General features: G+C 23.6%; 6 protein-coding genes across 6 annotated transcripts; 3 read left to right on the forward strand and 3 right to left on the reverse strand. All coding sequences in view use genetic code 6, as the record gives it.

Annotated features, from left to right (window-relative positions):
- Positions 1 to 928: 928 nt before the first annotated feature.
- On the reverse strand, positions 929 to 3,354 carry TTHERM_01014670 (5-aminolevulinate synthase; the record flags this gene model as incomplete). The annotated part of the gene is made up of 3 exons (XM_001030813.1): positions 929 to 1,465; positions 1,572 to 2,143; positions 2,634 to 3,354. 3 exons carry the CDS (start codon positions 3,352 to 3,354, stop codon positions 929 to 931), a joined length of 1,830 nt encoding a protein of 609 aa, XP_001030813.1.
- Positions 3,355 to 3,986: 632 nt separating this feature from the next.
- TTHERM_01014680 (hypothetical protein) lies at positions 3,987 to 4,232 on the forward strand (the record flags this gene model as incomplete). The annotated part of the gene is made up of 1 exon (XM_001030814.1): positions 3,987 to 4,232. The coding sequence occupies one exon, from the start codon at positions 3,987 to 3,989 to the stop codon at positions 4,230 to 4,232; it is 246 nt and encodes an 81-aa protein (XP_001030814.1).
- Positions 4,233 to 6,079: 1,847 nt separating this feature from the next.
- TTHERM_01014690 (tetratricopeptide repeat protein) lies at positions 6,080 to 8,125 on the reverse strand (the record flags this gene model as incomplete). Its single annotated transcript, XM_001030815.2, has 1 exon — positions 6,080 to 8,125. One exon carries the CDS (start codon positions 8,123 to 8,125, stop codon positions 6,080 to 6,082), a length of 2,046 nt encoding a protein of 681 aa, XP_001030815.2.
- A 361-nt stretch (positions 8,126 to 8,486) lies between these two features.
- TTHERM_01014700 (histone deacetylasehistone-like deacetylase family, classII protein) lies at positions 8,487 to 10,484 on the reverse strand (the record flags this gene model as incomplete). Its single annotated transcript, XM_001030816.3, has 5 exons — positions 8,487 to 9,309; positions 9,370 to 9,613; positions 9,671 to 9,882; positions 9,958 to 10,117; positions 10,250 to 10,484. 5 exons carry the CDS (start codon positions 10,482 to 10,484, stop codon positions 8,487 to 8,489), a joined length of 1,674 nt encoding a protein of 557 aa, XP_001030816.3.
- A 304-nt stretch (positions 10,485 to 10,788) lies between these two features.
- Positions 10,789 to 11,857, forward strand: TTHERM_001014709 (Serine/Threonineprotein kinase bud32, putative; the record flags this gene model as incomplete). The annotated part of the gene is made up of 8 exons (XM_012799566.1): positions 10,789 to 10,827; positions 10,894 to 11,010; positions 11,066 to 11,213; positions 11,274 to 11,413; positions 11,460 to 11,532; positions 11,590 to 11,630; positions 11,697 to 11,769; positions 11,820 to 11,857. The coding sequence occupies 8 exons, from the start codon at positions 10,789 to 10,791 to the stop codon at positions 11,855 to 11,857; spliced, it is 669 nt and encodes a 222-aa protein (XP_012655020.1).
- Positions 11,858 to 12,280: 423 nt separating this feature from the next.
- TTHERM_01014710 (V-ATPase A subunit 9-2 isotype of the V0 sector) lies at positions 12,281 to 15,580 on the forward strand (the record flags this gene model as incomplete). The annotated part of the gene is made up of 9 exons (XM_001030817.2): positions 12,281 to 13,239; positions 13,292 to 13,370; positions 13,423 to 13,761; positions 13,806 to 14,126; positions 14,220 to 14,355; positions 14,418 to 14,869; positions 14,934 to 15,129; positions 15,191 to 15,413; positions 15,469 to 15,580. The coding sequence occupies exons 1-9, from the start codon at positions 12,359 to 12,361 to the stop codon at positions 15,578 to 15,580; spliced, it is 2,739 nt and encodes a 912-aa protein (XP_001030817.2). The 5' UTR covers positions 12,281 to 12,358.
- Positions 15,581 to 16,000: the final 420 nt, after the last annotated feature.

Here is a 16,000-nt window from a genome sequence, read left to right on the forward strand (position 1 = left end):
AAATAAACAAATTATTTAATTAATTAATTTTCAGTTCACTCTTAAAATAGTACTTCAGTTAATAAAGAGATATTCTCTTGTTGAGCACTATGAATTTATATTATTCAATTAAGTGCTTTATCCTATAAAAATTAAAATGAAATTATTAAAATTTTTCTATTCCAAGCTTTATTAGATTAGGGAATTGGCTATTAAGGATATGTAAGAGTATGATAGAAACCAAAACACTTATGAATCTTATAAAATTTAATTTCTTAAGATTAATTTATAATTTATTACATTGATAAACTATTATCATAGATTGGAGTATATTAGAAAAATATATTTTTTAAATAAACATTTTTTAATAAATCTTTTTTAATTTCAAAATACCTAATTACCATTTCTAATTTTTATTCTTAAATATTTATTTATATTTTCTCTTTCTTTAATTTAAAAAAAGTATAAATAACAGAAGTTATATTATACCAAATAACTGATTAATATAATTTAGAAAAGGCATCCGAATAATAAGCAAATAAATAAGTAATCATATAAAAACAAAAAAACAATCTAGCTGAAGCAATTATAAACTTAGTAAGATGATTAAAAGAAGTAATTGGTGTTTTGAACTAGTTTAATATTATAATTAAGTAAGATTTGTAAACGAAAAAGACATAAAATATATTACATTAAAAGGATTATTATATATAAAATATACTATAAATTTAATATTTTGATTTGAGTTTTAGTAAGAGTATGTTTGTGTGTGTGGTATAAGAGGTTTTTTGATTTTGTTATTTATATTTATTAATACTTGTTAAGAAGATCAAAGTTTTTATATTTTATTTTTTTGAAATTCTTTTAACAAAAATTTAAATAAATTAAATCTTAATTATTATTATTCAATAATTAATTAGTGTTTTTTTTATGATCAATTTTATTGAGTTCAAGCAGTGATAATCAATTTTTCAGCTAAAGACAAGGGCTCTGTAAAGTTATGAGACAACTCTTAACCAAAGTTTTCTCTAAGTTGTAACTCTTCAAACACACCTTCAAGAGCAAGAACAAGCTTTTCAACCATATCTTCATTGTGATTAGGAGTAGGAGATATTCTTAATAATTCTTGTCCTTTAGGAACGGTTGGATAATTAATAGGTTAGACATAGATATCATATTTTTACATTAAAAGATCACTTGCCATTTTAGCTTTCTTAGCATCACCAATAAAAACTGGAATGATGTGAGATTCATTAGGTAAAATGGGGATGTTTTTATCATTACATCTTTTTTTGATAAGTCTAGCAATAAAATGTAATCTTTCTCTTAATTCATTGTGTTCCTTCACGTATGCAATAGATGTTTTAGCAGCTTGAGCAATGCATGGAGGAATGGAAGTTGTAAATATGAAATTTTAAGCAAAAGATCTAATACAATCTATTAATAAGCTATTACCAGCAATGTATCCACCAACACATCCATAAGCCTATTTTTTAAATTAAAATTTTTAGATATTTTTGTTTTGATTAACTGAAAAGGAAAATAAATTGATGCAAAGTGTAAAGTAAGTAAATAAATAAATAAGTAAATACCTTTCCGAGAGTTCCTGAGAAAATATCGATTTGATCCATAAGACCCATCATTTCTGCAACACCACCACCTCTTTTACCATAAAGACCGATAGCATGGACTTCATCAATAAAGGTTAAAGCATTGTATTTCTTGGCTAATTTGCATACTTCACCAATAGGAGAAATAGTTCCAGACATAGAATAAACTGATTCAAAGATAATGATCTTGTTTCTTTCTAAGGGAAGTTATTTGAGTTTATTTTCTAAGTCTTCCATATCATTGTGTTTCCAAACAACTTTATCAGCCTTACTGTTTCTAATACCTTCAATAATACTAGCATGGTTTTTCTCATCAGATAAATAAATAACATCTTTCAAAACTTTAGTCAAAGCGTTGATAGCTCCTTAATTAGCAACAAAACCACTGCTCATAACGATGGCCTTTTCTTTGAAATGTAAATCAGCGAGCTCACTTTCTAATTAAGTATGATAAATGCTACTACCTCCAATATTTCTAGTACCACCAGCACCAACACCAGTTTCTTTAACTGCATCAATCATGGCTTATCTAACAGTGGGATGTTGACCCATGCCTATTTAATTAATAATATTTTATTTTAATATAATTTAATTGATTTTGAATTAATTATTTTAAAAATATTTAAAAAAATATTTCGGTAGCTTCAAATAGATCAGTTGTGTAGCACTAAAAAGGTGCTATCAAAAAATTTTTTATTTGCAAATAAATCTATTTAGATTAATTTAATAGTAGATATTTGGTTCTCGAAATCAAAGAAGTTTCTATTTAGAAAGATTTATTTCTTTCAAAAAGGAGGAGAGAGCATTGATAAAAAAATTTGACAATTTTAAAATTAAGTAAAATTGTAAACAAGAATGAATAAAATCTTGGATTAAAATTTTAATTTTGTATATTCGTGGTATTAAGAAAATCTTAGTTAATTAATTAATAAATCATGAAGCTTAATTAATCTAAATAGAAAAAATTTATGTGTTTATTGAAGTCATTTATTTCCAAGTATGTAGGGAGGTAGAATAATTTGAATGTGTAATTTAAAATCATACCCAAATAATCATTGGAGCACCAAACAGTGATTTCTTTTGTTTCATTGGTTGCGCTATCAGTGTATAATGCCTTAGGGAAACGGCCAGCGATCTTCTTGATATGATTAAAAACTCTGTATCTTCCTTCAGTTTTTAATCCTTTAATAGCATTAGCAAACTGTTGATCATATTCGTTCAATTCTTTTTCAGAAGTTTCTTGGTTATCTAATTAGATACTCTTGTTTTTCATGATGAAATTCTTCTTTACAGATTGCTCATATTCTTCTTAATTTTTGAGTAACTTGGATGCAGCAGTTTCAGTACTGTTATCAATATTTAATAATCCAACAAAAGGACATTTTTGAGATGATTCCTATAATGTTTTTTCAGTAATTTCGTTAAGAAGAGGAGCTTCATTTGAGTGAAGACAAGCGTTATGGGGACATCCAGTGCACTTCTCTTTCTTTCCTAAGAGCTTTGAGTGATTTATAGGGCACTTAGAGAAGAAAGAAGCAGCGGCGGCGACATGGGTTGTTGTATTTGTAGAAGCACAAGCAGATACTGTTTAACCAGATGCTTCTCTTTCATTCATTTTGTTAGCGTTTTTAAGATGAGGGCAGAGATTTACAAATTTTTTAAGAAAATCGGAGGCTATTTGATTTCTGCTCACATCAATCTTGAAGTGATTATACAAGAAGGGGCATTATTTATTAGCTTAAATGAATTTATTGAGTCCTTTCATTTACAAATAGTTTGACAGAGAGTTATATTAAATTGTGAATTTATAATATCTTTCTTTAATATAAGTTAATTATTTAAATGTCAGTTTTTACTTAAGTAGTATTTTGACCTTATTAAATTTATTGAATTAAAAATTAATTATGGTTTAGTTTTTTGATATGGCTATTTAAATTAATAAAGGTGAGATTTTCTTTTATTCAGATATTTATTTATTTTATCACTTTTATTTACCCGAAATGTGTATGTATATTAATGCAAGTAAAATGAAACATTATATATGATGATGACACTTTGATAATTACTTATACTAAAATGATTAAATTATTTAATAAATTTTAACTGAGTTTTTCTTTTATTACCTAAAACGATAAATCATAACAAAACACGAAAATAATAGTAATACTGATGTACATGCTTATTCAAATTTTCTTGTTGATCATCCTTTTTAATTTATATTTTTATGAGATCATCAAGAGAGATGTCATCATTTGTTTAATCGTCAAATTTATTTTTATTTTTCTGTAGAATAAACCAAGGCTATTCAAATTTTATATTCCTTTACTAACTTTTCCGTCAATTTTTGTTTACTATACAGTGCTTCTTTTTGATCTCCTTTTAATTTAAATATAAAAAATGGCTTTAAAATTTAAAATCAGCATGATTAAATCAACAAATAAAATATTCTTTTAGCATAATTACTTAGTAAACAGCTAAAAGGCCATTCCTCAGTAGTATTAGAATCTCCAAATCAGGTATACTCTGCAAAATATTTAAAATAATCTCAAATTTCTCATTTTTTTTCCTTTGAAAAGTGTAATTCTGATCAATTCTGTTGGGTTACACTCAAGTTGGGATGCTTAAATAAATGGATATTCCTGATCGATTTATTAAATTTAACATTCCTGATCGCATTACTGATGCGAGTAAGTAACAAAAATCTGAAAATCAAATTAAAAAAATCATTTTAAACTTCAAAAATTCAAGTTTATTTTTTCACATTTCTCATACATTTTTTATTTTATTTTTAGAAATCTTGATAAATATTGTATGAATGAAACAAAACAAAGGCTATTACAGCTCATAGCAATTTCAGAAACTAGAATAAATAAAACTTTGTTTACAATAAAGCCAACCCACATTTATACCATTATTTGTAAGTATTTTATGTTTTGTTGCTGATTTAGAGTAGGTGAAAAAAAAGAAAAAGGTATTATCTCTTGAGATATAAAGTAAATAAAAAACTATAAGATCGAAAATTTATTTAGCTTCTTTACAACAAAAGAATAAAATTTAAATAAGAAAGAAAATTCAGAAACTTAAAAATGTTATAAATTTGTTATTAAAAAAATAGATTAAAATATTCATAATATATTTTACATGTAGCTAACTCGTGTTTAAAAATTTCTTATTGATAAAAATGCTTTTAATAAATAAAACTTGAAGTCATTACATAAAACCTTATTAATCAAATATTTATAAGTATTTATTTAAATGCTTATAGTATTTCAAAACATAAAATATATCCATACTTTTATTTAAAGTCTATAGTACAAGCCAGCTATTAATTCACTCGAATTTGTTACCCAAAAATCCTTGTCTATGTACGCTGAATAAAAAAATGTTTAAAATAGAAAAATTTGATAAAAAACTAATTCATTTAAGTCTTTCTCATTTAAACCTTATTTATATTTGGTTTTATATCAAAAAGAAACAAAAAAGAATATTTAGAGAAATTTTTCTATCAAGCTTAATCATATATTAAAAATAATTGTTTCTAAAACCAGAGTCAGAAAAGAGAGAGTTCACCTATTAATTTCTTAATAAAATCTTAACTATTGTAAGTACAGAAATTTACTCACAAATTTATAATTTCCTCTTCACAATTAAAAATTAAATAATCCAAATATTTAGAAGATAAGCAAGTGAATGTAAATTTTGATATAATTTTATATAAAAACCCTATAAAAAATTAATTGTGATTTTACAAATTGCTCTTGACATAAATGAACACTAAAATATGAAAAATTATGTAATTATTATTTTTAAATCTAAATAAAGGAACTAGTATTACTTAATAATGATTCTTAGATAGATCTAATCAATATTTTCTAGTAATTAAGAGTTTGCTTTGTTCCAAATTCCTCTATTATTATCTAACACATGTTAAAATTTTTTAATGCTGGAATAATATGTATGTAAATTGAAAATTGTGACAATTTTAACAATGAGATGATTTTATTTAAAATTAAAACTCCATTTAGTGAATGAAAATTTTATTTTTCATTATTACTTAAAAATATAATTCATTAAATAAATAAATAAATAAATTATGTATAACTATTTAGATTGTTGTTGATTATTCAGACATACTAAAATTTTATAATAAAATAATTTTTAATTGTTGAAAATTGGCTAAAAACTACATTTCTATTTATTAAATTTAATACATGAAAATAAAAATTTGATCTCAAAAATAAAAATCTAATTTTATGAAAAGACTATTTAAATCAATATTTTTGAAAAGCTTAACTACCTAAAATAAAAGATAATTAGTTTAAATTAATCACCCTTTAAAAGAACAAATAAAATATTTCTAATAATCTCAACTTTTTGTTCTTTTAAAAATACATTATTTCCAAAAGAAGTATTTTTAAAATTATTTATATACTTTAACTACTTAAAAAATTATGAAATTTAATTTAAAATTTAAAATTATTTTCATAGAATCATTTTTTTTTATGGTTGAAAAAGTACCTTGCAGGATATACCATTTTAATATCTTTATTATCTTTTCTGTTTTTATAAAATAGCTCATGATACTTTTAAGATAAATCTTTTTTCCCTTACTTTAAAAAGAAAGCAAAAGCATTTTAGATCTAATTTTGATCGTTTTTATTTTTTTCAATGTAGTCAATAAGAAATTTTTCAATTTTTTCTTCATTTTACATATCACAAAAATAAAATTCATATATTTATTGGGCTAAATGCTAGTCATTGCTATTAAATTACAGTGCTTCTTTATAAGCATTTTCTGCTTTATCTAGGCTTTCTATTTCGTTAGTTAAAAATTGGGCATATTTGATCCATTGTTAAACATCGTTCTGGTTTTTTTTCAAATACTTTTCATAAGATTTTTCAATTTCTGTAAATTAACCTGTTATAGTAAGGCACTTAACTAAGTTCTCCAAATGATCTGATGTATTCCTTGTTTCTAATATATCCATTAGCTCTTAATTACATTTTAATTACTATTCAAATGCTTCAGGCAAAAATTTTTTTTTGTAAGAAATATAAACTTCTTTGGCCTTTTTTTCATTTCTAATATTTCTATAGTAACCTATAAGGTCTTCATAATTTTATTGATTGTCTACATCATCAATTTCAATTAGTCTCAGTAAATATTATTCAAGTTTGTCATAATTTTTAGTAATCGCTGAATATAAAGTAATTAAATTCTATCTAGAGGCTTTAAACTGGGGATCACTAGGTTAAACTCTTTTTAATAAACTTTCAGCCTTATCATAATCTTTGAAATTTATAATTGTAAAAGTAGCATAATCATTCAAGTAGTATGCACTTTCAGGATACTTTTAAAGAGCTAACTCATATATTTTTTAGGCCTTTTCATCATCAACCATCTAATCTCTGTAAAAGTCTATTAAAGTTTTCAATATTTGCTCATTTTTGTTATCTTTTTCTAGCATTTCAATCATTTTCTTTTCGATTAAATGTAATTTTTAGTTGATTGTTTAAGTCTCCTCTAATTCATCTTTTAAACTTTTATCATCAGGATTAAGTTCAATTTAGTATTCAATTACTTTTTCTAATTTACTCAACTTATTTTTATTTTTATAAGTAGCTTTAACAAATTCAATTAGTTCCTCATCCATTTCTTTCTTATGCTTCTCAAAGAGTTAGTCACAAATAGCTTCGCATTTCTTAGAGTCTTTTACTTTATTATTATAAAACATAAGGATATTTTTAATGGCTAAGCTCATAACTTCACCTTGACCCTCCTTATCAATTTTCAATACTCTATCATAATATATTGAAGCTTTTTCATAATCTTATTTTACATTATTATAAAAAAACCCAAGATTATTTAATCCCTTTACGTATGTTGGATTTACTTCCACGCTTTTCAAGTAGTATTCTTCTGCTTTTTGGTAATCTTTTTCAAAGTTTCTGTAGTAGTAACCTAGTAATCCATAAGCCTCTTCTTAATTTTAATCATGTTCTATCATTTTAAGTAAAGTTTCTTTAGCTTTTAAAGGCTCAGACAAGTTTTCAAAGTATAACTGAACTATTAATAAGTAACTATAGTAAATACATTTTTTATTAGAAATATAAGACTCGCAAAGAATTAAAGCTTCTTAAAACTTCCCTTCTTATATTAATTTCTTAAATACTCTTTATAAGTTATTTTCACTGAAGTCTTATACCTGCATCTTATCAAGTGAGATTTTATTCAATAATTTTATTAATTTGATATTTTTAAATTAATAAATACTTTATTATTTTTTTGTGAGGGAAATATTAAGTTCTGAATGATATACTTTAGTCACATTAGGTATTTAATTTAAATAAAAATAAAAAATAATTAAATTTTAAGCTTATTATTGAACTTTTGGATCTAAAAGTATTCTATATTTTTTATGTAAAAATAAATAGCAATTCTAAATAAATATAATATCTTGATATATTAAACAAATAAAAAAAATATTGATGATCTTAAAATCACTCAAATAGTTTAAATAATGTCTTTCATTCATTTATATGATTTAAATAAATATTTTTAAATATAATTTATAGGATTCTAAATCATATAGAAATAAGAAAGTTGTGATAAATATTTTAGATTTTAATCAGATTATTGTTTTTGTGGCTATTACAAATTTAAGAGATAATTATTAAAATATTGTTATGATTGATTGATTATTAATTAAAAAGTTTACAATGAGAATTTATACTTTTAACACTTATTATATTCCTCAAGTTGTATTAATTCGAGACTATTTAATTTAAAATATTAACAAATACTTTACTTATAATAAGAAATGATTTTTTTTTAAGTTTAAATTGATCAAAAAGATTGATAAACTTTAATTATAATTTTATTTTTAATATTCTTTATCACTTTTTCTCCTAATCATAGAAATAAGAGGATAATTATTCACAAATTTATTAGATATTTATCAGATTGCTATTGTTGTTTGGTATGTGCGAGATTATCACTTAGCAATTACTTCCATCAATTATTAGCTGTGAATTTATTGGAATATTTGAAATTTCTTTTAATTAGTTTTTAATAGAATCATAAATAATTTGTTTTTTTTCTTTTAATTATTCTGTAAAATGTTCAAAAACCTTTTATTGATATTGAATTGTTTAATTTATTACATCTAATTATCTATTTTCAAAATCTTTTGTTTTTATTCCTTTTATGATAATACTATCCTCACCTACTATCTTTATCTCAAAACCCACATCAATACTTTTTTAAATTTCAAATAGCATTTCATTTCCAAACTATTTCATTTAATTTCCATGCCAAAGTAGCTACCTAAACTCAGGTTTCTCTAAATATTAAATCTCAATTTAATTTAAAGTGTAATATAATTTATCATTGAAGTTGTCTATCTTAAAGTTTTTACTAAAATCTGATATTATACTTTTTCCAAAAAATTAATTTTTTTCTATGATGTTTGTAATGTTGTATTTGTCTTGTAATTTCCAAAATTTATTATGAGCCAGCTTACATTCATTAATTACTTTTATTGACATCTAGTTTGGCAGTATGTTATTTCTCAAACTTTCAAGTTATTTTTCGTTTAAAGGATCCAAAATTCTCCTAATAACAGCTTCTGATGCCCATTATATGCTATCAAGGTTATATCCACCTTCTAAAACAAACAATAAATTAGGAAATATTTATACTAGTCTTGAACTCATATATCTATAAATAATAATAAATATAATTATTTAAAGTAAAAATAGACTTTTGTTTAAATTTTACTCGTATCCTATATTTGTCAATTAGCACCTACCTAGTTTATCGTTAGCTGCTGAATCAAATCCGGCAGAAATAAATATAAAATCTGGCTAAAATTCAGTCAATGCTGGCATTACAATTGATTCAAAAGCATAAATGTATTCATCATCTCCAGCACTTTAAAAATTTGAAGTGTTCCAACCAATATTAATGTTAAATCCATTTCCTACTTTACTTAAATCTCCACTTTAGAAAGGATAAAATTTTCCTATATATTTATAAATAATGCAAATTTAATTTGTTAGATTTATCTCATAATAAATACCTTCATCATACTAATGTATACTTATAAATAACAATTCATGATCATCGTATGTAAGAGCTTGAGTTCCGTCTCCATGATGTACATCAAAATCGAAAATTGCTATTTTTTTGACTGAATATTTTTCTCTTAAATACTTGGCTCCCACAACAACATTGTTAAAGAAACAAAATCCACTACACTACTATGAAGCTCCACTGTGATGTCCAGGCGGTCTTAATTTTAATTTCAAATTTTAAATTATAAATCAAATCCCAATTATTTTCAATATAAAAAAATAAATATTAAACCTAACACAACAAAAAGCAGTATGCCAAGATTTGGATTTGATCAAATCTATTGATTAAATTACAGCACCTGATGACAAAAAAGCACTTTATCCTGTGTACTTATTATAATAACATCCATTTAAAACCATGTTTTCTTTTTCACAGCCTTCAGGCCACATTTCTAATTAAAAAATAAAATATTATATAAAATGATTAAGTAGGAGTTAATATAAATAATTAAAGCAGCATTTTGAAATGATTTATTAATCTAAAAGAAAAAAGAAGATCTAATCAAATAGCTACAACTAATTACATTCTACTAAATCTACATATGAATCTCTGTGCACTTTATTTAAAATATCTTTTTAAATTGGCTCTACCTAGTTAATTACATCTAATTAACTCCATAATCCAGTTTTTTTTAAGTTTTCTATTATTTTTTCTATTCTTTCAGGGCACTCAGGATGAGGAGGCTACTTAGAGAGTTTATGTAAAAGCATTCTTTCATCATATATAAATCCTACTTTTTTATCCTTGGCATCCATCATTTATTTATATTAGCTTGATGTATTATATTTAACAGAAATAAATAATACTATTATTTTGTAATTTTAGCAACCTTTTTTACTTTGTGGATTAAAAACTTGCAGAATTATTGTTAAACAATAATATTTTTTTATAAATAGATATTGTTTGAAATTTAGGTGTATTTATTGTGTTTGTTTATTATTATTTTAAATATCTTTGCTTTGCTAAAAGAATTAAAAATAAATAAATTACTTAGTTATTTAACTAATTAATTAAAACATCTAGGAGAATATACATAAATATATAAAAATTACATTTTTTATTATGGAAGGTTTAGAATTAATCAGCTAAGGAGCAGAAGCAGTAAAATTATACAAATTTTTATCACAGCGTTTTTTCTATTCTTGTTATTTAACTGTTTCAAAATAGAAAGTCTACAAAGTTAAAAATTTTCTAGGAGAGCCTGCAATAATGAAGGAGAAGTTAGTTAAGGCTTATAGACATCCTGATCTTGATCAAAGACTATCAAAAGAGAGAATTACTTTTGTAATATTAATTTTTTTAAAATTAGGTAGGATAAATTTATATCGAATGTTGATAGGAAGTAAGAAATATGATTAGAGCAAGAAAAGCTGGGATAAACACTCCTTATGTTATGCAAACTGATTTCGTTTAGCGTAAAATTTACATGTAATATATTGATGGACTCAAACTTAGAGATTTTTTGTTTCAATACTAAAAAACTGAGAGTAAAAAACTTAATTATTTTATTAGAAGATACATTTATGAAATATACCAAATATTAAAAGATATGACAGAACTTTTAAAGGAAGTTGGAAGAATATTAGCGAAACTACATGACTCTCATATTCTTCATGGAGATTTAACAACATCAAATATTATGGTTACTCATCCAGTAGCAGAAACAACAAAATTATATGGACAAATAGTAAACTTAATAAATTTTAATGAGAGATACTATAAATTCTAATTAGTATTTAATAGATTTTGGTTTGAGCTACATAAAAGATAGCATTGAAGAAAAGGCAGTAGACTTATATGTCTTAGGTATTTAATAGTCTAGGTTATCGATATAAATATTTATTTGTTAAAATATTATAATAGAAAGGGCTTTTATCAGCACTCATCCAGAATTAGAAAATGAAGTATTTATTTTGCCTTATAAATGAAATTTTAATATTGATAAATGTTCTTATAATAAAATAATTTAGTTTTAAGAGCTGCTTTAAGAATATAAAAGAGTATGCAAATAGGGTGATAAAACAATAAAAAAACTTAATGATGGTATGTAAATATTTTTATTATTTAGGTTATCATTTTTTTTTATAAATTAGTTCGCATGAGAGGTAGAAAGAAAGTAGCATTTGGTTGAAAATTAACATTTTTAGCAATAAATAATTACAGATTCAATTAAAAAAAATAACATATTATTTAAAAAATTAGTTAATATTTTATATTTTTGATATTCAATAAATGATTAAATAAATTCAATATTATATTTTTGTAATATTTCAACTTCAAAAATATATAAAGAGACCTCTGAAAATTCAGTGAAAATTTAAAATTATCAAATGAACATTTATCATGATTTATTTAGTTGAACAATAAAGATTTATGAATTTACAAATTAGATTTGGTTTTTAGTAATGTTTAGGTATCCACAAAAGTGTTTATTTATTTATATTTCATTCTTTTATTGTAATGTAATTTATTCTATTTAAAGATTATTTACTCCGATTTAATTTGATTACATTTTTTTTAAATGCATTATTTTTATTATTTTAATTTTATTCAAACTTTATCAAAAATTAAATAAATAAATAGAAATCAGTATCTAAAATAAAATAGGATATTTAATTTATTTTTTTATAGAATGTTGAGAAGTGAACGAATGGGATGCTATTAAGTAATAGTATCCAGGGAATTAGCATGGGAAATGATAAATATGTTAGGAGAATTAGGTGACGACATGGTAGAGTTTATAGATTCAAACAAAGATTAAAATTCAGCAAATCGATTGTTTTCTCGCTTTATTAAGAAATGTGAAGAGATATAAACTAATTTAGCAAAGATTAAGCAACTTCTTAAGGATTATAATTTTCATATTTAGCATTGTGAAGACGTTGAGGAGTTCTTGATTTAGCTAAGAGAATTTCTAAGCACACGTGATAGAATTGAAAAAACATATATAGATGACATAAATTAGGAAATCGAGAGCTTCACAAAATAAATATTTAGAAACGCAGCATAAGTAGAAGAGTTAGAAAAAAAGTATCAAGATTTAAAAGAATAAAGCTCTACCTATTTATTTTACAAGGATAGATTTATAAGTTCTCTTTACTACTAGCATAGGGAAGATCTTGAAAGAAAAAAAAAGTAGAAGCTTTAAAGCTAAATTTAAAATGTTGAAGAAATTGAGTAAGAAACAGTAGTTGTGCTATCGTCTAAGCCAGTTTCAAGGAGATAGCAACCAATACAATAAAAACATAGAAACGAAGAAGATGCTGATTGGGAAGATTAGTTCTTAACTAGATAATTTACAACTGTTATAGGAACAGTAAAAACAGAAGATATTTATAGATTTATACGTTCTATATACAGATTGACAAAAGGGAATTTTTGGAATATTTAAAAAGTTCATGCAGAATTTCCTGATAGGACAATATTTATTTTGTTTTTTCCAGTAGCAAGTATCCAAAATTCTTATTTAATAGGAAAAATCAATAAAATTTTGGATGTATTTAATGCTAAAATGTAATATAAATTTGATAAATACACCAAACAAATATTCTATTTTAACAAAAAGATTTAAATCGATTATTAATAAAGATGAGATAGATTTAAAAATTCTACAGATAGAACAAGATAAGACTGATGTCTTGAGAGTAAAATTATTATTTTAATATATGTAACTAAAATATTAAATACTTTTTACAGGTTATCAATTTAGCCAAAAAATAACTCTATTCTGATTTGGAAGAATGGAGTCTACCGAGAAAAGGTTTAAACTGCTCTAAAATAGTTGAAATGCAGCTATTTGTAGAAAAAGAGAGGTCAATATTTGTATAACTTAACAATTTGAAACCTCGAAAGCATGTATTTATAGGCAGACTATGGTGTCCTAAAGTATACTAAGAGTAGCTTTTATAAACACAAGTTAAATTATCTTTGAAATACCCAAATTAGGGATAATCATAAATTATAGAATGTGAAATTAATGATGATGATGTTCCTCCAACCTTATTTAAACTTAACTCTTTTACTGCTCCATTTTAGGTAAATACTTGAATCATTTTTGTATTCTAATTTTTTTCAATTAGCAAATAGTCAATACTTATGGCATTCCAAGATATAAAGAAATAAATCCAGGTATTTATTGCATAGTAATGTTTTCTTTGTAGTTTGGAATCATGTTTGGAGATATTGGTCATGGAGGGTTTCTTTTCTTATTTGGGCTCTACCTTTGCATAAATCACAAAAAAAATCCCTTTGATACACGCAGAGATTTAAATGTCTTATACTCTGTCAGATATGTTGTACTTTTATTAGGATTTTTTGCTCTCTATAGTGGACTTATATACAATGACTTTTTCTCACTTCCAATTTATTTGTTTCACAAATCCTGCTACGTTAATCAAAGAGTAATAAATAGATCAATCAATTTTATTAAAATATCTCCAATTTAATTAGAATTTATAAAATTCTCAAATTAATCGAAAATTTTGTTTAAAAAGGATGAAAATGGAGAACTAGAATATGTAAAAAAGCCTAACTGTACTTATCCTTTTGGTTTTGACCCTAAGTGGTACATCGCCTAAAATGAATTAACATTTTTTAATTCTTTTAAAATGAAACTCGCAGTTATAATAGGTAAAATTTTTTGATATTTCTATTTACTTTTAACTTAAGTGTTGTAATTTTTGATAAAATAGGAGTTATATAAATGACTTTTGGAATCATTTTGAAAGGGTTTAATAATAAGTATTTTGGATAATGGATTGATTTTTTCTTTGAATTCATACCGTAGTTAGTTTTTATGGTCACTACATTCGGGTACATGATATTTATGATAGTTATAAAGTGGAATATAAACTATTAGTAAGATACAAGCTAAGCACCTTCAATAATTAATCTTATGATTAATCTACCTCTTAAATTAGGAATGATACCAGATGGAAAAAGTTTATGGAATCAAGAAAACCAAGAATATTTACAATAAAATCTATTATATATTTCAGTGTGCATGGTTCCTTTAATGCTTTTCCCAAAGCCCTTTCTTCTTTACTTAAAAAATAGAAAAAATAATAAAAGGACATATGTAGTTAAAAAAGGAAGTTTAAATGAGAAACTCATACCATAATTATAAAAAAATCAAAATAGTGATGTAATAAGTTTAATTATTTAAAATAACAACTTTTTATACAAACTCATATTTAAATATATTACAGGATGATTTTATTTAGGAATTAAGAAAATCCTAAATAGAAAAAGAGGAGACAATAAAAAAATAATTTTTAAAAGAAAACAGTATTCAAGAAAGTATGGATTTCGACTAATTTGAATCTATAACAAAAGATAAACATGAATTTGATTTTTCTGAAGTATTTGTTCATTAAGTTATTGAAACCATAGAATTTGTATTGGGTAAATAAATAAATGAAAATTAAATTTGTATCTTAAAATATTAAAATAATTTAATTTACAGGATCTATAAGCAGTACAGCAAGTTATCTTCGTCTCTGGGCCTTATCCCTTGCTCATAGTTAGTTGTCTAAAGTATTTTTTGAAAAAACTATAGGCTCAGGAATAATTGAAGGAAATTCTCTCTAAATTTTAATAGGTTGGTTTGTATTTGTGCATATCACGGTATTTGTATTAATGAGTATGGATCTTATGGAGTGTTTTCTACATGCAATAAGACTTTAATGGTAATAAATTAATTATGAAATTATAAATTAAAAAATTTTAATAATTTTGAAATAGGGTTGAGTTTTAAGGAAAGTTCTATAAAGCAGATGGTGTATGGTTTAACTCATTTAGTTTCTTAGGTAATTTAAGATAGTTTAATGTGGACTTAAGCAATGGTATAAAATGAAATATTTATAAATAAATATTATAAAAATATTATTTAATTTATTTAAATTATTAAAAAAATAATTAAAATGTATTTATTTCAAAGATTATTGTAAAAAATGTAATAAATTTTATGATTAATTGATATTTACTTGTTTTTGATTTTGAATATGTGAATAATAAAACAAAAAATTGAGTTTTGTATTTTCAGATAATTATTTAATTAAAAAAAACAAAGAAAATTTTCTATTTTGGAGTAAGTTGAAGTGCGAAAGAAACTTTATAAGTACCCATCGGCTTGAGGTAGAGATATGGATTATAGTATACAATTTCAGGACAGCATCAGCATATTCAGTGAAATATACAAACTAACATATTTCGGAAATAATCTCAGTATAAAATAAAGGCCTTAATACTGTTACTTGTTGATCCTCCATATGCT

The sequence above is a fragment of the Tetrahymena thermophila genome, assembly GCF_000189635.1.
Source record: "Tetrahymena thermophila SB210 genomic scaffold scf_8254457, whole genome shotgun sequence".
NCBI lineage: Eukaryota > Ciliophora > Oligohymenophorea > Hymenostomatida > Tetrahymenidae > Tetrahymena > Tetrahymena thermophila.